This window comes from Carex rostrata, chromosome 16 (assembly GCF_964058835.1).
Source record: "Carex rostrata chromosome 16, lpCarRost1.2, whole genome shotgun sequence".
NCBI classification, from domain to species: Eukaryota; Viridiplantae; Streptophyta; class Magnoliopsida; order Poales; family Cyperaceae; genus Carex; species Carex rostrata.
This window is the reverse complement of record NC_135933.1, coordinates 8185206-8208750: the sequence shown is the minus strand read 5'-3', so window position 1 is coordinate 8208750 and position 23545 is coordinate 8185206. Positions and strand designations below refer to the sequence as shown.

Below are 23545 nucleotides of genomic sequence, written 5' to 3'. Positions count from 1 at the left end.
ATTTTATTTTAATATCTTCTCATTGTAAATTAGAAAGTTAAAATCAAGAAATGCCGCACATAGCACAGAAAGATCTGAACCCTTTAATTTGTTACTAAAAGAACAAAAATTAATGCAAGTAATATGGTAAAGATAAACTGAAAAAGATAAAACAAAAAAAAATGTAATAATAATGAAATTAAAGTTAAGGAATTAGTATAATTATAAGATAAAATCTCTAACTCATTTTTACTACTAATTACAATCTGTACTATATATTATGCTAAACTGTTTTCATTTATCTCAGTACATTATCCGACTATTCACAAAACTTGCAAATTAATAACATTTTTTCTTGAAGATTTGCAAAATGTGTTTTATGTATACCAACGGACACTTTACAACCTGTTCTAGGGGTGTTCCGTGTTCATCAGTTCGGTTCCAAACCGAACTAAGCAAACCAAAGTTATAATTCGGTTTCAAAAATAAAATCAAATCGAACTGATTTAGCATTGCAACCGAACCAAATCGAACCAAAGTTTTATTTCAGGTTGTTCGGTTTGTTCAGTTCAAACTGAAATATATATTTTTTATTTAAAGCAATTGATTTATAATAAACCAAAGTATATTAAGAAATAAACCGGGATATTAAGAAATAACCGAAGTATTTAAAACAATTGATTAAGAAATAAACCGGAGTAGTCTGGACCAAATTCATAATACATAAAGGTTCGGTCAGTTCGGTTATTTCGGTTTGAAATTTTTCCGAACATAACCGAACCAAAGTTATAATTCAGTTTTAAAAAACAAACTGAACCGAACCATTAAACCGAAAAAACCAAACCGTTTAGTCCAAACTAATTCGGTTCGGTTCAAACCGAATGAACACCCCTAACCTGTTCAGCTGAAGAGGAAAATTGGAATTCATTGGAATAGAGCTTCTATATTTTACCCCAATAAGAAAAACATTAAGTCAAAATGTGAAAATTAGAAAATAAATCACTTGATAGTACCTACCAAGCTTTCAAAAAAGAAAAGAACAAAAAAATAAAATTGAGTTGGAATTTTTACAGCCAAACTTCAGTATTTTACGGAAGAGTATCCTCTAGTATACTGCATTTACTCTACACGGGTGTCTTTCAATTTGTGCTAGGTAAGTTGTCTCTCTTTTCCACCGTGAACAATTCTCTACTTCATGTGGTTTGTGAAATACAAACTTTTGAAATAGCCAATATCTCCATAAAACCATTATAATAGCTAATATTTCCATGAAAATGTAGCTTTCTTATTTCTATCTCCTTTTAATTATTTATAGCTTTTGTTTAATTATTTTTAAAACTGAACTCACCAATATCTCTCCCATATCTCTCTCTCCTCCTCCCTCGTGCCTTGCTCCTCTGCTCTGATATGGTGATTTCACGATTTAGTTTCAGGATTTCAGTTCGCTTTAGGTTCCAAAGAATTTGACCTTAATAATAGGTACATGTAAATTCTACTTGTAAATTATTGGTGTCAAACTCACTCGTCAATTCTTTTTAATTTCATTTTGAAATGATCAGAATTGGCTTTATGGCAAAGAACAATAAAAATACAAATTAAAGAAATTTGTCCAATAGTTAGGTTAGAACAAACTAGTAATGTGCCAATTGTTGATGTTAGAACAATTTTAAGAGTATATTTTAAGGATTGAGAAGAGTTAACTTTTTTTAATGGGTTTGGTTAGAGAAATAGCAAAGTCTATAATATATTCATAGAATTCAGAATATATCGTTTGGGGAAAAACAATTTGCTGACTTCCTTTACTGGGTTTGGCTTGATTGACAGCAGTATATATGTTTGTTAACATTTTTGAAGGTGCAGTTCTGTTTTTAAAGTAAATAAGTTTGAGCTGAGCTTGAAATTTTTAATTTGGAGGTATATTTCTATTTTAATATAGTTTATATGAAATTAATTTTTTTAAAGACTTCGACTACATTCTGTGTATTTTGATGTTGTTGCTTCTTCTTTGTTTGTAAAGATTCATAATTCAAATTACGTACTGTATAAGGATCTTGATGGATTCGAACCATCATCCCCTGAAGATTTAGAGACTCTGTCCATATGTTATAGCTAAAGATCCAGGAACTATGGTGGTGGGGGTGCATACAGTAATCCATGCTTACCAGATCGATAGAAAATAAAACTTTTCCATCAGTCACCTAGAACCAACTCAACAGGGAGGAAAGAAAAACAAAAGGCACTTAGCCTAATTGTTTTCCACCAGCCAATCAATGGAACTTTTCTGTCTAATGTAAACTAAATAGAAGTCTTATGACTGAGAATTGTATATTGCTTACCAGTTTGGCATGCAAAATGCTAAGGTTTGTTTTAGATTTAATGACATATTGCTTGAACCAATCAAAAACATCACTAAGATTTCAGTAAATAAAACATCACTAAGCTCCATGTCCATCGATCTATACAACATATTGAAGAGCCATTGAAGTATCACTAAATGTAAGGTCATTCTCTGTAATTCAAGGTCCATGCAGTTAGTGAATGTAATTGATACAATTAAAGAAAAAAAAAATCTTTACTGGATAAAAGGTAGAGAATTATGCCTAATTGGATGGATTAAATAGAAGCTAGCTGCATCGATATCACTCATATCAGGTTCCTCTTCATACTCGGAACGGCTCCTTTTCTTCTCTCGAATGAGATTAGTTCGCCATCTCTACCCTAATTCCTAAATTTCAGAGAGAGAAGGAGGATACGTAGGGAACATCAGACAAATTTACGCCGGAGTTAGAAAGAGATTTGTATATTGAGATCGTGCCAGATCAGAACGAAGGGAATAACAGGACACTCCAGTTCAATTTTTAAAATAATTAAAAGGGATAGAAATAAGAATGTTAAATTTTTATGAGAATATTAGATATTATAGTGTTTTTATAGATATGAAAATAGCGGAAATTTTTCCAAAATTTAAACCCCTCAAGTACGTGCAGTACATGAGGAAATCTCCACAGAGTTATTTTTATTTGAAACTGTCTTAGATACTTTAAAATTTATGTCTGATTAAAATAAATGGTCCAGATTTCATTGTACCAGGTCAGGTACATGATCTGAATTCAAAAAAAAAGACGGCTTAAAGAAATTAATTTGCTCTTATAACCTCTGTCAACTTATCAAGTTTTTTTTTTTTTTTTTTTAAAAAGAACAAAATTAATTGGCAAAGGCTTCTATGGACATAAGGACCTATTTGTAAAATGAACATATTTTTATTTTCAAAGTTCAAACAGTCGATCCGAACCGTTCATCTTGTTCTCCATATTAATATGTGCTTGGAGACCAAATGTAAAATATGTTCATTTGTTGTCTTGCTTGTTTAGTGATTTGTTGTCTTGCTGGAGATAAAAACTAATAGCAAATCAACATAATTAATTTTATACCAAAAATTCATACTGCGTATATATATATATATATATATATATATATATATAGAGAGAGAGAGAGAGAGAGAGAGAGAGATGGGCTATGGTGCATTGCAATGCATAGGCCATAGTGTGCATTGGACCATAAATCACCGATTCAAACCGTTCATCTTGTTCTCCATATTAATATGTGCTTGGAGACCAAATTTTATATTTTTTGAAATTTTTTTACTATTTATTAAGCCAGTTTGAAAATCGCTGATCCAACGGTGACTGTTTGGAACAGTAAAATCAGAAGCCACCGTTGGATCAACGATTTTGAAAGTGGCTTAATAAATAGTAAAAAAATTTCAAAAAATATAAAATTTGGTCTCCAAGCACATATTAATATGGAGAACAAGATGAACGGTTTGGATCGGTCATTTGGACTTTGAATCGGTGATTTATGGTCCAATGCACACCATGGCCTATGCATTGCAATGCACCATAGCCCATCTCTCTCTCTCTATATATATATATATATTTGATAAAAGGCTTTTAGCCCGTTTCATTCAAGAAACCGAAAGTCACAGACTTTGTAGAGAAAATAAAAACAAACACCAATTGTCTCCCACTATCTACTGGGAATAAAAACACAAAAGCATGATACGGATAGGAGTTTATCAACTCTCCTTGACAGACTTACATACTGCATATTAGATTAGATCGATACATAAAAACTCCATACAGCATATTAGATTAGAATTAGATGCATAAAAAATTCATACAGAATATTATATTAAATACATAAAAATTCATACAACAAATTAGATCACAAGAAACACATCAAGATCCAAAAGTTCGAAAAAAGAACAATTTAATAATAAATACCATGAAGTCTTCCAAGTTCCAATTCATGCAAATTAACTTTACAAGCTGGACCACGCAACCCAAATTCAGTACCGCAGTCAGACGACTCAGTTCATGTCTTAATTCTATTTATAGGCCCAATTTGGACTATGTTACAGCTCAAATTAGCTTTTCCATCTCAGTCGTGCTGTTTGGGCCATCTTTTGAAAATCCGATTTGGACAATGCAATTCGTTGGAGCGCTTCCACATTTTGAATTTTGATAGGGAATCGATCGTAAACCAAAACTTGGTAGCCCCTAGCCCCCTACGAAGTCTATCCAAAAGACAGGGAACCGATCAATCAATTTCATGGTGCATCGAAGTTAAGAATTGACCGAGTTACCGTTAGCTGGTGAAGATATCACATAGACAACTATATATGAGTGAGAACATATATCATGCATGAACCTTGAGCAATTTAATCCACCAATGTCCAGTATTTTATAATTTAGGAGTTGAGTATGTTTGTTCGGATAGGTAATTAATTTAGTAGGTTAGTTCTTCTAATTTTTGTTTGACATGTAAACCTTGATTGCTAAGCATCTATAATTCACGCACATCCAGAAATGAATCAGTCATAAATTAAATCAACCAACATGATGTGTTGTGCGTACAAAACATTGGATGCTCCTGCTAGTAGATTTTACAAATAGCACACTGCTGAGCCTAGCAACACTTCTTAATAAACCTAATTATACAAATGAAACACCAACATATAGAACGCACATTTTGCGCTAATTAATACTTAAATTATCAGCTCACAAGTTGCTTTCAAACCCCAGCTAGCTAGCTTGCTAATGAAGGTCAACTAACTTACGTGCAAAACCCTAAAATTAGTATGGCGGGCGTACCAGAATTATATAAGGTCGCCCCAGCCAAACTCAAATTTTTCTTAAAATTTTTGAATCTGGACCAATGAATCCTAGAATTTGCACCTGTAAGCTGAATTAATGATTTCCTCCTTTGGCCCTAATAAACTCTTATTAAAATTGATGAAATACCTAAAAATGGCTCCATTACTTGCTTTAATATTAGAAAAAAAGCTGCAATATACAACGGTTGAAGGGATGATACCAACGGCTCTCAAACCAATCAATGCTTCCTAGCAGGCCATGTCTGCTATTTAATATAAGGAAATTTGCGTAAACTCAGAAAATCAATAGCTAGAAATTCTGCCAACTATTGGTGTAGGTTTGACCGAAACCCCACCATGAGGGGGCTACGTTATAGAATGTAATCGTTTGCCAGTCAGTATTGGTTACTTGAAAGGAGAGGGCCTGGCCGTTAAGGTTCGAATTTGACTGCCAATTTGCACCCCAGTTTCTAGACAATGACTGCCAGTTTGTGTTGCCTCCCTTGATATTAATTGACTGGATCGATCCAGTGCCCGCGACGTTCCACACGAGCACGAGGTTGAACCATTGGTGACCATTTATGGTGAACCTCACCCCACCTGACTTGTAACATCGAACCCTGAAAAACACGACATCCATATTAGCAAAATTTACATATTAATGTAACATATGAAAGTGCCTATATTATGAGTGAATGTTGCATTTTATTTCCTGGAAATGTGAAAAAAAAAGCCGAACCTTTGGTAATACACTGGGACGATCCCGGCGCGAGGGTTAGCTATTTGTTGAAAAGCAGGCTGAGCCATGTCAAAATGCTGACGGGGTGGGTTGCACCATCCACCATTGTTGCTTGGTCTAGCCCAGTTCGGGGGACAAAAGTTGGTGGCGGTGACGGTCACTGATTTCCATGCATAGCACCACTGACTCGAATACTGGTTACAAGATATCTTAAAGCATTGTCCACAGGATGCTCCATTGTTAAAGAGCGCTGTGCTGAGTGCAACAGTGTTTGTCCCGTATCCATATGTGTATAGATTTCCGTAACCACACGCACCACCTATATGTAACAAACAATTAGAAAACTCAGATACAGTGCCTGTTGCATGAATTTGACTGATTAAATCAGAAGTATATATATGGTGTAATTAAATTTTTCTCCATACCCATAGTCCCGGAGGCATCAGCACCGCCATAGAATGTAGCATAAGCATTGTACGTGTTGGAATCAAGACCTTCGACTAGCGTGTGCATAAAGAAGACTGCTAGTATGACAAGACGCTTGAAGAATTTAGACATCTTGACCGAAATATGTCGAGGAGATACTCGATGAATTTGATGAAGGACTTAATTAGAGAGAGGGAAAGTCGACGAAAGAGTAAGAAGATGGCTAGGTTTAGAAGCCAACTGGAGGTGAGTATGGAAGTCAGCTTGATGCTAGGGTTTATATAAGAGTTGAGTGAGAGGCAATTAGGCAAAGGACTTTCTCATCAAAAAAAAAAAAAATTAGGCAAAGGACTTGAGCAAGTGATGAGATCTAAATAAATCTTAGTGGGCACATGTTCACACTGCAACTAACAGTGAGAGGATTGAAATGCGAAATGCATATTTTAATTTAAATATATGTAATTAAAATTCCAAAACAAAAATTTAATGTCATGTGAGATTCCCTGCGGCCGACTTTCTTGTTTATTAATTATTTATTTTTGCCGAAATCTGGCGACTTAATTGACAATATGCTGTGTGCAAGTGGTTTATTCGAATTTTGTTTGCTATTGTTTTCTTGCTTCTTCCCTTGGTTCTTGATTAATTTGCCCTTGGAGAATATCTCGTTTTACAGACCTTTCTTGTAATGAAAAAAAAAAATATATATATATATATATATATATATATTTGTGTTATTAACAATACCAAGATTTTAGTTTAGAAAAAATGTATATAAATGTAAAATCCTCAATAGATATGGTAGAAAAAAATTAGGACAAAATCAGCAATACAACATAATTAGGATTGCTAGATTAGACCTAGGTATTAGAACAGGGACGGATTAGAAACAACATAACTTTTCAGGGGGTTTTAGAAAATTGAACCATAATTGACCAAGATTAATCAAGGGATTAACTAAGAAAGCGTATCACATGAGCTCACGTTTCCTCTAATTCTATTATCACATGCAATATCACAGTCCCAAGCATCATGCCTACATTTACGATCTCAATAGAACTATATTTCTCCATTTCATACAATAATGGATATGTCCGTTCCCCTATACAGCATTTCTATGTAGATCTCATCTGTCGACAAAGTATTCAGAGTTGAGAATCTCAATTCTTGTCCGGAGTGGAGAAGAATCGTATAAAAGTTTAGTTTGGTGCTGTACAGATTTCGTACAAGGACCTGGGCTGGAGCTTCGTACAAGTTGTTTGTCTTTAATTAGCTAAACAATACTTTTCCTCTTTCCGTAATTTGTAGACCAATTTGTTACCATTCACCGGTGAAATTTTTTTTTTGTTTATAGAAAATATAAGATAGAAGAGAAATAAATAGATAGATTACCAATAAAAAAATTATAAGTACAAGATCTGTAGGAATTTTACCGGTTTAATTCCTACCTATCCAAAGTGCAAACCACTTTTTTTTAAACTTTGAATCAGTATAACACTTACCGATCTCTATACTCATAAAAATTTGTTAGTACTCTTTCAATTTCTCTTCTTTTTATAATAATATTTTCTATAGACAAAATTATCTTTACCAGTTGGTATTCAATAAATTGACATAAGTGAGGCAAATGTATTTTGTAAATCAAATATCGATTTGTGTTACAAATTTTAATTTTTTTTCTTTTGTAAACTTCAAACAATCAATCTGATCCACTCAATATAATATTCATATAAAAATGTACTTACAAATAAAATTTCACATTTTTGTAGAATGTTTTTACTTTTTTTATAGAATAAAATTACTACTTTTATATTGTTCAAATTTTTACATCAAGTGATTTTCTATCTGACTAAATAAAAAATAAAAAAATATTGAAGAATATAATATTTGATTTCCAAGTACATTTTTATTAAAAATGGAGCAAATGGATCGCATTAATTGTTTGAACTAATTTATAAATAAATATATGAATTTATAATACATACTGTTCTGCATGCAGTGTACCATAGCCTCCCTCAGCTGACATTATTATTTCGGGTATAATTTTTTTTCTACAAGTTAAAAAAAAAAAAATCAACCAAATTTCCATAAATTTAGATTAAAATAAAGCAAGTGCTGGCTTAAGCCGCGAATGATGAAATAATCAACCGATGATAGTGCTAGCAGTAGATTCAATAAAATTTTGACTAGTTATATTTTTAGGAGTCTGATAATTGTATTCAAAATAAAATTTTCGAGGGTGTTCCCAAGTAGTTTAACAGAAACAACTTTCAATATTGTCTAACTTTCATTTATAGCACTAATATTTAAATATTTAAAGCTCTGTTTATAACATTCTAAAATGTTACTCATGTTACTCACAAGTATTTATTTCACCCACTTTTTTTTTCTTTGATCATTCTCGTCCATTTTTTCGACAATCCGTGATAAATTTTGCAAATCTAAGAATACAAATATTTTTTACCCGATTTTCTCTTTTAAATGAGATCCATGAATAATAACTTATATTTGTGTCTCTTTTTTTTTACTACTTTAAATCTCTGTAACTTTCAGTTTTTTATTTTGCTTCAAAACAGTTTAAACCTCTGTTTACAAGTCTTCAAATCTTTCGTATAAACCTCAACAATAACACTGCATGTACAAAGTTCATGTACCAAGCATATAAATCTCATGTACAAAACCTTCAAAATTTAAAGTGCTAATGAGTTTTACTTTAAAAAAACAAATGACTTCAAAATTATTCAAAAGTATTTCTTCATGAATCTTATTTAAAAGATAAAATCGAATAGAAAACGTTTGTATTTTTAGATTCTTAAAATTCATCACGGATCGTTGAAAAAATGAATTATAATGATCAGAGAAAAAATAAAAAAAGAGTGGGTGAAAAGAATATTTCTTTTTTTGGCTTACAAAAGTAGTTAAGAATTAAAACTATCTAGAAATGCTTTCAGATAGAAGTTTAAATGTTTGCGAGTAATATTTTAAAAGGTTATAAACATAGTTTAAAATGTTTGAATATTAGCGCTGTAAATGAAAGTTAGATAAAATTGGAAGATTTTTTCTGTTAAACTACTTGGGGGACGTGCTCGAATATGATGGCTCGGGTAACAAAACATTTATCATATTTTTAATAGAATTCACATTAATTAATTAGTTATTGGAAGCAAGCATCGAAGCAAATGGGAGTGTAGTACACACAATCAATTGCATGTGTGTTTTTTTTTTTCTTGTCCTAATAAATTAGTTGCTAAATATGATTTCAATTTTTTTTACTTATTATATCTTTGTCGTTTAAACTCAATTTGTGTTAAATTTAATTCTTTGCAATGATTTCATAATGTTCTTTGCACTTACATAAATTTCTTCAATTAATATAATCTAAATTGTTCTTATAATTTTGAAAAAACAGACTCCACATGATTATCCTTCATTTTTGCAACTAATGATCTCCATTTTTAACAAAGTAAATCGCTTTTATTTAACAATCTAAAAACGCAATAATAATAAGAGTAGGGTTAAAATACTCCATTGTTTTTCTGCTCTATTCATATCTCATATCTTTATTTCTATTTCCATAGTTCAAATAGTCAATCCAAACCGCTCAACCTGATCTCCATATTAAAATGTGCTTGAAGACCAAATTTTATATTTTTAAAAATTTGTGTACTATTATTTAGATAGGTAAAATATCACTCTTTTTGGATCATCTAAAAATTTAGTATTTTTTTTCAAAAAATATAAAATTTGGTCTCCAAGCACATTTTAATTATGGATATCATGGTGAGCTGTTCAGATTGACTAACTAAACTATGGAAACAGAGAAAATAATGTGATAAATGATTGGGGCACAAAAACAATGAGACATTTTAACCCTACTCTAATAATAAATATAATTCAAGTTATAAATTATTTTTTGAAATATATTGATAATAATTAATATATTAATCAATAACAGTGATATAATAAATGGTCTAATTTTCACTCAAATTTCATCTGAAACAACAAAAATATAAGTATTTAAAATTGAGACCATATTTGTTTAAAATTTAAGGATAGTTATGAACTTTATTTTCTAAAAGTAAAATGAGAATAATTTAAAAATATATCAATTGATTTGATTGTATTTAAATAAATAACATATTGAGATATCTGTAACAAATTGGATTTCAAACGACAAAGATTAAAAGATTCGAAATAGGAAAAAAAAAATGACAATCTAAGTTGTAAAGTTAAATTCGCATGTTGGGCTGACTCTAATTTGTTTAGCAAGTAACTTTTACTTGCATCTGTTGTCCTTGCATTGTACTATGAGAGCATCTACATCTCTGAAATTCTTTGAGTTTCTAATCTGATGTGGTAGTTTATAAACCAGTTTTAGGGATACATATGGATTTCTTATTTAGCAACTTTGCTCCAAAGTTTGTTAATAAAAAAACCATTTATAAACTCTGACGTGGCTAAATAATTCGCTGAAATTCTTCTCTCTTGTAATTTATTTGCTGATGTGGCAATTAAGAAACTCTAATTTTAGTTTCAGGGATGTGGAGGTTTAGAAACTTTTAGAGACAAAATTTCTAAAAATTAGTTAACAGTTATTTAGAAACTCCAAGAGTTTCACGGATGTAGATACTCTCAATACACACACACTACTGTTGATTGATTGTGTACTTCCCTTTCATATTGTTCTTTTTATGTTATAAGATATATTGCTAGTGCTTCTTAGACTTAATTAGCTCCAAAAAGAGTTAAGCGACGGAAAAGGAGGAGAGAAAGGAAAGGTAGCACATTTTGTTAGAAAAAAAAAAGTCCTAAGATATGCTGCTAGTTATTACGCGACGATAAAGGAGAAGAGAGAAAGAAAAGGTAGCATAGCTGATTAAAAAAAATATCCTAACATATAATTGTGGTTATTAAAAGTCGAGAGTTTGATTTTCTCTTATATATGATTTTGCAATTTCTGCAAATATTTTTAAAAGACGAAAAAGGAGGGGAGAGGAGAAAACAAAAGTCTGATCGGATGTCAATTACTTGCTTCGGAACTATAAATTTAGAGAAAAATAGAAGGGATAAACTGAGAGGATGTCAGTTTTGTGTAAAAATTAAACGCAACTTTAACAATTCTGTAATTTTCAATTTGAAATATAGAAGAGGTAAACTCACTTTCTTCTCTTCTCCGTTCGTTTTCTTTCATTTTTTTTTTTAATTTAATGAGATAATACTGCAACACAATCTTACTATTATTATTGATATTGGATCCATGGAACAGAGGGCTCTCAAGCCAACGATCAACCGTCGAATCAGAGGATCTAAACACTGATATTTGTTAAAGCCATGCATGCTATGTAGGATGCTTTTCCGACCAATCCAATCTATAAATGGAACATATATAATTAGAGTATATATAATTATATCCCAACTTAAATCGTCGAATCGAATCAATATAATCATAGTCTTCCCCCTCACCAACCAAATATTGTTCTGGGACCCACCACCTCCTCCACAATCTTAGGCTCCTCATTACCAACAAGGGGCAATTGAATCGAAGGATTGGGATCATGTGCAGTTGAATGATTACAAGCAAATGCTTTTGTGGGTGTCTCTCCATGGGGTATTAATTTGTGAGGAAATTAAAGAAGTTGATTTGCCACAATCTTCTTATAGAATTAAGGTCCGATAACTAGTCAAAGTCATCCGATCTGCATCAAGATTCGGGTGCATTTGATCTACACGAATTTTAAAGTTGACAGTACCAATCTTAATAATAATTGGATGACTCTAACCTATCGGACAGTACATAATTTCTCAGTTATGTGTCAATTGTGTCTATCCATTACCATCTAAAAATATTTCTCCAGCTGAACGAAATGGATCACCTGTACCCTTGAATTAGATCCTATATCCTCAATAAATATTGGACGCAAAAGTCCATACAATTATTAGGAATTGTCAAAACGCATGACATTTGTTAACATTTTTCTTGAATTAAAATTGTCAAAACGCATCACATCACATGCATGCATGTACTCTTGAATTAGATCTTATATCAAATAGATCATGTATCCTCAATAAATATTGGTATTAAAAGTCCATACAATTATTAGCGGTTGTCAAATCCATGACATTTGTTAACATTTTTCTTGAATTAAAATTGGTGAGTGTTTATTTATTTATATTTTTTTTTTTAGTAAAATTTGGCGGTAAAACTATCCAACTATTTAATATCCATAAAAAATTGTCTTTTTAAAATTTTAAATTTACGACCTCTCACTCGAAGAGCATTGTCTTCGCTAAAAGACTTGGATGAAATGAGAATAGCTAGATAGAGGGCTATTCTAGAATAGAGGCTATTCGGAATAGCAATGTGCATCCAAACAACATTTTTGCTATTTAGAATAGTCAGAATAGCTACTATTCTCTATTCCTTGTAAATGTTGGAATAGCTACTATTTGAAAGTGTGAAGAGAGAGAAAAAAATATTTTCTTCTTAGATTTCTGCTAACATAGTTCCAAAATTATAAAATTGACACCACTTCTGTTATCTCCACGTTGTGACAATTTATTTGAGATCTCACTTGCCTATCTTTCTTCTTAATTAGTACCATATTAACACTATAATTTATCGGTTACAGCTATTCACTATTCCAAATGTACAATCCAAATAACATTTTTACCAATCCAAATAGCACTATTTTTATACTAATCTGAAAAACATTTTTTTTTTCTCTATTCTCATTTGCTATTCTTAATTAAATTTCACTATTCTAACTATTCTAACTTCCATCCAAACGTATAAAGCTAGTTCTAGTATTAGTTTTACCTGAACTGAATTTGTATATATTAGTATGAGAAGAGCAATTAATTGTGATTACTTAAGGCGAATCTAGGTCATAACAATTTTGGTCAACTGAAACTAAAAGGTACTTAGCGGAGCTTTGTAACATCGGTTGATTGTTAAAAAAAAAAGTGGGTCGAAATTGTTGACCTAAATGGTTAAGTGAAGTGCTTTTTACAAATATGGAAATTGTTAATTATGAAAAGTTATCTCAATTTAGTCAAAGTCAACCCGGAGTTTAGGAGGCTTCTCCCTCAGATTTAATTTGGTCTGTAGAAGTTAATTAACTGCCAGTTAATTAATTAAATGAACTATTATTAACTGACTTGATCAAGTTGATTCAACAGTTATTTACATAATCGAGGGTTGCTGTCTTCAATTTTATTGGCACGATCTTGTTGACAATCTAAGCCATGCACCTGTGACAGATAAAAAAAAAAATGTATAACAGAGAAAATGAAACAATTAATACACAGGGAAAATGCTGCTAAGGAACTCCGTGGTTATTGACTTGTATAATTCAATTTTGGAGGACAATTCTTTGAACGAAGGATGTCAATCATTGTACAACAAAAAAAATTGCTAATGACAAGCAAAAGCTTTAAATAAATAAAGAAAATTATAATGTGTTGGGTGCAATTATTTGCAAGTATTAGGATGTATTTAAGATCAAATCTATAAGAAAATTGATCTAGCAAGTATACTAAGATATTGTTGGATGATTAATATTTATTTGATCAGATGATTATGCTATGTTATTAAGGTTTTCTAAAATAAAATAAAAACACAAGAATATATAGGCAATTTTGTATATTTATTAGTGAATATTTTTCTGGCTAAAAATTAAGGAATAGTCTCAAAATACAAAAAGTACTTCCTACATAAACTCTTGTTTGATTGGAAAGTCAAATTATTATTTAATTCTCTCATAAAATATGGTGTAATAAAACATTGCTCAATATTAAATATAAATTAGAGCAATAAAACTTTCTAAGATGAGCTAAGTCTAATATAATATAATGAAAATTATACTTAGCAGCCACTATTAAGATTAAAAAAAAACAAAACAAAACAAAAAGCTGTAACATCAAACGTATTTTCTTGCATACAAGTTATAAATATAATTCAAAATATTAATGAATTGCACTTCTCTTCTAGGCACATTTATGGTTCTTTGAATTTTCATCATAATATGATATATATATATAGAGTTAGGTTGGGGTGCTATGGATAGCATAGAGGCCTCTATGCTACGGCTCAATATTCGAGTTTTCAAAATTCAAACGGTCGATCCGAACCGTTCATCTTATTATCCATATTAATATCTGCTTGGAGACCAAATTTTACATTTTTCTGAATTTTTTTACTATTTATTAAGTATTTTACAAAATTGTTGATCCAACGGTAGCTGCACAAAACAGTAAAACCGTTGGATTAGCGATTTTCAAAGTGGCTTAATAAATAGTAAAAAAATTCAGAAAATTATAAAATTTGGTCTCCAAGCAGATATTAATATGGAGAATAAGATGAACGGTTCGGATCGACCGTTTGGATTTTGAAAACTTGAATATTGAGCCGTAGCACGGGAGGCCACTATGCTATCCATAGCACCCCAGCCTAACTCATATATATATATATATATATATATATATATATATATATATCTGATAATGCAAATAACACATATTTTGATTTGTGGGGGATAATTAATTAAAAATATATATTTATCTATGTCTCCCTCACACTTAGTACTTTTTTTATTTGTATATATTAACACAGAAAAATTGAAAAATCTAATGAGTCCAAAATGCATATAGAATAATAGATCTGTAGTTTGATTCAGCTTGCAGATTGAGGGAATCATGATTGGTGTCTCTAATGAACTCCGTACAATAGGGAACATGATTGGTGTCTCTAATCATGATTAGTGTTTACAGATTGAGGGAACTAATCATTAGTCTCCATAATTACATTTTAGTGTTTACTAACCTCCATAACACACAATAAGTGACACTTAATTACATTTTGAACTCTAATGCATTTTATTCCAACATTTTGGATTATAGAAGGTAATAACAAAACATACAGACAAAACAAGCTGTCCTAGCACTAGGTTAATTATGAAGGCTTAATTGTAGTCTACATTTAACTCGGAACATTAATAGAAGATGTTAATTGAGAATCAACCTTTAATTTAGTAAGCTAAGAGTAATTTCTTCTATGTGAGATGTTGCATGTTCCAAATCGAATAAAAAATATTTATAAATCTTTATATGTTGGAAATAAGCTTCATTTTTATCTTAAAAATTTACTAGGTCGATGAATCATTGTCTCCAAAATAAAAATTGGGCTTTCAATTTTTCCGGAAAATATATAGAAGCCACTTATTTTTTTTTTCTATGTTTTAACTGTGTCTAATAACCTAAATTGAGTTGAATCGAGGGTGTTTAGATACCTTGATGTCAATTCAGTTAAAGTTGTCTCTTTTTATAATAAAAATTGAAAATTAGCCATCAATTTATTTAATATTCAAAAATAATTTTTCTGTCCAAATTTCGACCTTGCAACTAGTTAAGATTGTCTTGCTTTGACTGATGTATTTTATTTTATTTTTTAATTTTTTTTTTTTTTTTTTTAATATGATGAGTTTGATTCCGATCTTGTTGTTGGTTAGATCGCATCCAAACATTTTGGAAACTAAGTTTTGACTTTACAAGTTTGATCATCTTGTTGGGTTCATGTTGTGGATTTGGAACAATCATTTTGAATAAATATTATTTGTATTTTATGTCGGCGAAGCATCTCGATTTGAGTATTCATGGATTTTTGGATTGTACTGAATTGTGAGTTAATCATGAGATAACATTCGTATTATTTAAATTCCAAAAAAAATAATATTAATTTATGATCCATTTGCGGTTGGAGTCCAAATTTCTTACTTTGATTGTGTTAGATATTTTTGGACGTAGGTTGAGATAATTACATCGAAATATTATTTAACCCATATAAATTGATTTTATAAACTGATATAGAAAATTTGAAGGTTCATGAGGAGCATCTTGTTCAACATATATATTCTTATCATTATGCAAATTATACTTCTAATTTTTATTTTACTTTTTGCATTGCTTCACAACCTTTGTGGATATATATCAACAAAAATGACACATGTTCGCTAATGTTATATTGCATCATCAAGTCCAAAAATGGCTACAAGTTTCGGAGTTGTTAATCAAATTTGCAATTGGAATCCTACATAGTTGACATTCACAAAGAAATGATTAGCATTAATTTCTAAGAACACATGGCGATAACATGAGATGGTGGGATCCATATAGCTCTCCCATGTGATTTCTGTAGAAAAAATTAACATATATATAAGAAAAACAGTTAAAAAGAATGCCCATAAATCACACTAGATCTCCAGAAGCATAACTAACTTCTAGAACTTTTTTATTCGAAAATAAGTCGTAATAACTTTCTTTTCCAATCAGTACAAAATCTGGAAAATGTAAACTTAGATGGATTATTGGGCTTAAATGGGCCTTACCGATAGGCCTAAATTTGAATAAAGGGCTTTCATTCCATACTACCTTTATAATCCTCAATAGTTGAGCATAAAAAAAATAATCCTAATTATATAGAAAATAGGAAGAGTTCATCAGTTTGAAAATTTTTCATTTTTTACAAGAAGCTGTGATTTTAAATCATTAGATACTGGTGGAAAATTGGTCCGGAATTTATTTTTGAAAAAACTTCCTTATTTCTTTTCCTAACATTTATGTTCGTCTAAAACAATTGTTTTATTCAAAATAATGATGCCTAACAACAGGAATTGGACTTACAAAAGAAATTATTCCAATACTAATTGGTACTTCTGGAATTTCTTGAATTTTCTTTTCGTCAAAAATTTATATTTCATAAGCATTGAGACCCATTTTTTTAACGACGCTTTTATTGATTGGTAATTCAAATAACAAACTAAACATATTGCTTCTAAATTATAAAAGAAAAAAAACTCACTATCAAAAATTTAATTACAAGTAATTGCAAAAGAACAACAAAACCAAACATCATAAAGCAATCTTATAAATTTACATTTTAAACATTTCTCAGAAGTGAGGCAATGGTAATATGCATATTACAGATGGATCTGTACTACGGATCCATATATCTACTTTTAAAATTCAAATAGTCAACGTGAACCATAATACATGATATACATATGAAAATATAGTTGAAAAATCAAATTTTACAATTTTTTTTAAGGAAGAATTTCTAGTGTTCCCATATAAACTTTCAATATAGTAAACATTTCCATGAAAACACCATAATATCCATTAAATTTTTTAATGGACAAGTATACCCTTTCATCACATTATCCATTTTATTTATGTGGCAATTGTTGCAAACATGAGAACAGAGAACCCCTTGAAAAAAATCACGACATTTGATGAACTCTAAATGGAAGATTAGTTGTTCAGAAATAAAATAAAGATATGATTAAGGAATTAATTAGTCAATGGCTTATCTATCATCATTGGCTAATAATGGTAAAAAGGGAGCCAATAAAGTACCTTTTTTAAATTAGGTAGACAATACCTTGGAGTGTGAATGTGTGATTGTATAAAAAACCCAACTCATCTCTATGTAAAACTAAGAATAGCATGCAATACAACATATACAATTCATTCTCTCTCTCTTTCAATATTTGTGTCCAACTCATCTCTGTAAAACTAAGAATAGCAATACAACAAATACAACTCATTCTCTCTCTCTCTTTCAATATTTTCACCAAACTCATCTCTGTAAAACTAAGAATAGTAATACAAAAAATACAATTCATCATCTCTCTTTCAATATTTCTGCCCAACTCATCTTTGTAAAACTAAGAATAACAATACAACAAATACAACTCATCATCTCTCTCTTTCAATATTTCCGCTCATCTCTGTAAAACTAAGAATAACTATATAACAATACAATTCATCATCTCTCTCTTTCAATATTGCCGTCCAACTCATCTCTGTAAAACTAAAAATAGCAATACAACAAATACAATTCATCATCTCTCAATTTTTCCGCAATATTCATCATTAGTTGGTAGAGAAAGAAACAACAGTGAGAAAGGGAAGGATTGGTAGGAGTATGATGGACAAAATGTGAGAGATAGAGAGACGGGAAAAGTCTGAAATCAACGGCGCACTGACTTAATTTGATAGATAGTAAAGTTCGATGAATAAAATTGGATAAATTTGACACTGTCTACAGCGTATTTGTTAAGCACATGTTGGGATTGGAGGAAAAAGAAAGAAAGATATGATTTGGATTACCTGGCTTCTAAGTCCAAACCCTGTACCGGCCGACATCAGTGACCCATTGTGGTAGTCTGGTAGATACTGATTATCTTTCGAATTTCTAAACTTTTTTCAATTTTGCCTTAAACCGTACATACTGTGCGGCACGAAAAAACAGTGCTTCTTTTCAAGAAAAAAAAAAAATCGGAACTGAACCATGCAACAACCTTCAGAAATTAACGAAAAGAACCAATTTTAATTGACAGCAGTGATTGAACATGAATTCAGAAAACTCCGCTGCTTAATGAATCTAAGAACAAGCAAATCTTAAAATTAAACCTGGTACAAAATCTGAGAAATTCCAAGAGAATGAGCTATTGGGTCCGGTACCAAATGGTACAAAATCAATAAGAGAATTTACCATCGAAATGCATCCCACAGCTGAAGAGTAACAGAAAACACTGTTCGTTTACCACTGTAGATCTAGGTTCAAGATTAAGGAATTATTTTAGGATAATCGAAGCATCATCGATAATATTGAATCAACTTGTCCTCAAGTTAAAATAGAAATCCTAACATCAGAAATCAAGTTAATCATCATCGAACAAGTCAAAGCATTATCCTGCTACTATTTCTTGCAGTACCCTTCACAAATTTTCTTTTTCCATTTTTCATTTGGCAAGAGTTTATGAACTCGGTTGTTCGATTTATGTAGATACAGGAAAAAACTGATGTCTCATGAAGTTATAAATGAAACTGAGTTCAAATAGAGAGAGTATCATTGTCAATTCAATTATTAAAATGATTTAATAAAAAGTTAAACAAATAAAAAGAAATAGAAGAAATAATGTTAAGTTAGAAGGGATATTAGATATTATGGTGTTTTGACAGAGATATTAGCTATTTTGTAAGTTTGCATGGACATACTAGAAATTTTCCCTTATTTTTAAATAGATAGAAAATTACTTGATATAAAAATTCTTGACCATCAGAACGTAATGATTTTCTACCTAAGTAATAGTAAAGAAAATTCTAAAAAATGTAGAATTTGGTCTCCAAGTTTTCTATACGAAGATCATGTTTAACGGTTCAAATAGACTGTTTGAACTTGAAAAATAGAGATATGAATCAATAACACGGATATCCATAATATGCATATTATCATAGCCTCACTCTTTCCCAGTATTTTATAATTTTCCAGGGTCATAGTCTGGTATCTTAAGCAAAGCTCTGGCCATGAACCATCCCAACACCTTCTCTCTCAAAATGCGCACAAACCAATTACCACTCTGTTGTACTAACCCCACAACATAAGCAATTGCAACTACCTTGGTACACCTCCACCTCCTGATTTTAGCAAACTCCTCCAACCCCTCCTCAATTTTATTCTGATAAACAGCCTCAGACAAACACCTTGCCAAAATTACACTGTCTTCAAGAGCTAAGCAACCACCTTGGCCTAAATCAGGTGTCATTGGATGGAACGCATCTCCGATTACACATATGTTTCTTTTGGTGATATCTCCAAATAAAAGAGAGAATGGGGATCGGTATCTCAAGGGGCTTGACCTCACCTCTTCAAACTCGCTTCTTTGTATCACTTCTATGATTTCTTTGGGGACTTTTGAGTTTGATAGTGTTTTTATGACAAATTCTCGCATTGCCGACGTGCTTTCATCTGCCTTTTCTGAACCTGACAATTTTGGAGATTGCAATTAAAATTTAAAACTTTGATGATTAGATGGGCCCCTCGATATTAAATTTAGAGGCTTAATACTACAATGAATATCAGTTTCCTAGTTTGTATATGCCCCCAAATTAGGATTAGCAAAGCCTATTCCGATGCTCAACTAGAAAATTAAGCACAAAAAACTCCAACACACAAAAATTAATTACGAGCACTTCCGTGAGGAAACAAAAATATACCATTTACAGAGGGCTGCCAAGCGAAGAACCAGTAAATGCTTCTCTCGGTGCAGGGTATCATGCCAGCACGAAACCCTTCCCCATTAATTTGAATAAAATGTGGTTTAAATCCATGATTAGTCGGGTACTCCGCAAGTCCTCTAATTGATAAACGGCCCGAGAATGATGGCTTCTTGAGACCTAGATATTTCGCCACAACTGAATTTATTCCATCACCCCCTATTAATACCTGAAATATTACATGCCCAAGCTTAATTAACAATTATAATATGTTTTTTTTTTCCTTTTCTCAGGCTTGGTCCCTACTGCTTATGTATATATATCAAATTACCAATTATCGTAGTTCATGACTTGTGATCATGTCAATGCACAATACTGGCAACTCTTTAAAAGCATCCGAGGCAGTGACTGTAAGCATCACAAGTCATAATATAGTGATTGTTGCAAATTCCCTTCTAAATTTGCAAACAAAATTTCTGTAACTAGTCTATCTCTTTTTTGAAGGTTGTAACTAGTCTTATCTATGATTTAACATGATCTTTTGTACCTTTGCTTTAATCACAGAGCCATCGATTAAGTGCAAAAGCTTAAGTCCACCATCCTCTTCAATTGAAACAACCTTAGATGAATATCTGATTGTGTCCTCAGGTAGTTCTTTTGCTAAGGTTTCTAGCATGAACTCCCTCCTTATGCAACGGATTTCGAGCTTTCCACTTCACAGAGACAAAAGAGAAAGACAAAAAAGGCTGTACCATAAGTTTGAAAGTTCCATTGTGGATAAATAAAAGAAAAGATCCTTTCAATGTTGTTTCTTTTTTTGAGAACCACCCTTATTTTAGTTGATATAAAACAGCGGGCCCAAACTTTGTAGATAATTCGAAAGAATATATCATCTCTCTTATAGTGTATGCTTGTCTATTAGCTGTGATGTTGTTAATTTGAATTTCAATATTCTATCTCACCCAAAAACATCTTTTAAGCTGACCTACATCTGACAGAAAAAGAATAGTTTTTAAATTTTCATCTTTTAAATTATCAGGTGAAAAATAATTTTATTGCTTACTTTTTTCCTTCAATTTCTTCTAGTCTCATTTCACCTAAAGTGGCACCTGAAGATGGTGATAACACTATAACCCTACAAAAGTTAACAAGAAACTTGAATATTTCAGCAGAGTAGATATACAGCTTCAATTTGTAAAGAAAACATTGAAATTACATATCCACACACGGCACAAACTTATAAATTGTGTCAAGTAATTAACATTATTATTATATATCAGCACGGCACAAACTTATAATAATCCGGCTAATAAAGAGTTAAAACAGAATGCCAGTTCTCAACTCTCACTGTGTCTTTCCTTTTTTTTCTCTTTCAATAAAAGAAATCAAACTGGTACAGTATGGTATGGCTGTAAGCTCGCTTTAATGCATGAAACAGTTACCTTTCAACCAAGAGATGATGCTCTCTGGCCTTGTTGCCTATCTCTAGAGCATCCAATGCACGCCATGCATTTGTCCATATCCCAAGTGCAAATCCTGTGCTACGCAATGTCGGCGATGACTCCAACACCAGGCTCTTAACTCCTTTCCTGTAAATTTAACTAATAAATTTATAAGAGCTCAAATAGAGGAAACTGGAAGTAGATCGGGATAGAAATAGTAACCCGAATCAATATAATAAAAAAGATTAGATAGAATCAGAGAGATTAATTAAACATGTGTAATCCCAGTGCGGTTGCTAGACCAGCGATGCCAGCACCTACTATCACAATCTCTTCTATAGGCTCCATTTGTGGTTTTACTCGGAGATGGTTAAGAAGATGGGGAAAATTGCGAAATGAATTTGAAGAATAAGTTTGGTAAGGAGAGAAGGATTTATCGATGGTTTTAGTCTCTTTATACTATACTCCTCGGTGCTGATAAGATCACCGCTGATGCAATAAGTGGGCGGAGGAAATAGAGGTAACTAAGGGTAAGTAACATAGGTACTACCTATTACCTAATAGAGGTAACTACCTAATAGTTTGTTTTTTTTTTTTTTTGGCAGCTTTAATGTTGAGGGCGGTATGGTAACTGGTACGTTATGGAGGTACAGTACCGGTATTAGGTTGTATATTTTCCTGATAGCTACTATCCAGTTTTTTTTTTTAAAAAAGAATTATAAAATCAGGTATGAAGTGTATAAATCTGTTAGTTTGTTTATTTCAAGAAATTAGATTGTTTATTTTTATCATTTGACAATTTATTATTATAAGTTAATTGATTGAATTTAATTGCAAATTGTAACAGATAATTGACTAAAATTGTTGAGTGTTAATATTTTTTATTTTTGTTTAAATTTGATTTAGAATTCAGTGAAATTGATTAAAATGATTTAAGTATATAAATTAATTTTGCCCACTAACTCGGTAATCCAAAACTTCTTGTCCACATCTGACTTAAATTCTGACTACGTCACTGGATACAATAGACGGAGCTATCATCATATACAGCTTTTTTTACAAATGTAAAAGAATTAAATTATTAGAAATAAGATAGAATTGTTTTTCTTTTTTCAATTTTTTTGATTTTGTCTTAGTGAGATGTTTTTAGAACCAAATTAATAATTTCGGTAAATTAGAGTATGTTTCCTTCATAGATTTTTTTGAAAATAATTAATTCAATTCCAATAATATGTTAGAAGTCTGGTTAATATGTTTTTGGTAGTATTTTAAGTCATATATTTCCAATTCAAAATTCATTTTATCATTTTCAAACAAAAAATTCAAACCGTTCAAACTGATATCTTTCTAGAGCGCTTAATTTACATTCATTTTTTTTTAAATTTATTTAGTATCAAGTCAAACAATCAAAAAATAAATAATTATGTTCATATTTATGCATTGTTGGTATGTCGAAAAAGATGTCTTTCAAAAATCATAATAGTAAAAAGATTCTCAAAATAGTAAAATTTTGTATTCTACAAGCTAAATATGTGATCAATTTACTGAACTACTTAATTCGACATTTCAAATGTATCATTTTGAAATTTGACCCATAAGCATTTCAACCGAAGTGCTTACAAAAGCATATAAGCCGGAACTCAATATGTTGGTGTTCAGGAGCTATAGTATATCAGTATATCAGGGATGGGCAGCTATCACCCTGGATTTTGAATTTTTTTTGTTGACTCATATATTGTTGAATTGTTGCTC

General features: G+C 31.2%; 2 protein-coding genes and 1 long non-coding RNA gene across 3 annotated transcripts; 1 reads left to right on the top strand and 2 right to left on the bottom strand.

Annotated features, from left to right (window-relative positions):
• Nucleotides 1-5292: 5292 nt before the first annotated feature.
• LOC144567806 (expansin-A12-like) lies at nucleotides 5293-6553 on the bottom strand. The gene is made up of 3 exons (XM_078317985.1): nucleotides 6299-6553; nucleotides 5874-6192; nucleotides 5293-5754 (listed from the first exon to the last, which is right to left on the bottom strand). Exons 1-3 carry the CDS (start codon nucleotides 6429-6431, stop codon nucleotides 5445-5447), a joined length of 762 nt encoding a protein of 253 aa, XP_078174111.1. The 5' UTR covers nucleotides 6432-6553; the 3' UTR covers nucleotides 5293-5444.
• A 12919-nt stretch (nucleotides 6554-19472) lies between these two features.
• Nucleotides 19473-22196, bottom strand: LOC144567747 (monooxygenase 2-like). Its single transcript, XM_078317911.1, has 6 exons — nucleotides 22068-22196; nucleotides 21794-21940; nucleotides 21415-21486; nucleotides 20899-21064; nucleotides 20352-20580; nucleotides 19473-20118 (listed from the first exon to the last, which is right to left on the bottom strand). Exons 1-6 carry the CDS (start codon nucleotides 22139-22141, stop codon nucleotides 19613-19615), a joined length of 1194 nt encoding a protein of 397 aa, XP_078174037.1. The 5' UTR covers nucleotides 22142-22196; the 3' UTR covers nucleotides 19473-19612.
• LOC144567748 (uncharacterized) lies at nucleotides 20716-21085 on the top strand. Its single transcript, XR_013515494.1, has 2 exons — nucleotides 20716-20836; nucleotides 20867-21085. It is a non-coding gene; the product is annotated as an uncharacterized LOC144567748 (long non-coding RNA).
• Nucleotides 22197-23545: the final 1349 nt, after the last annotated feature.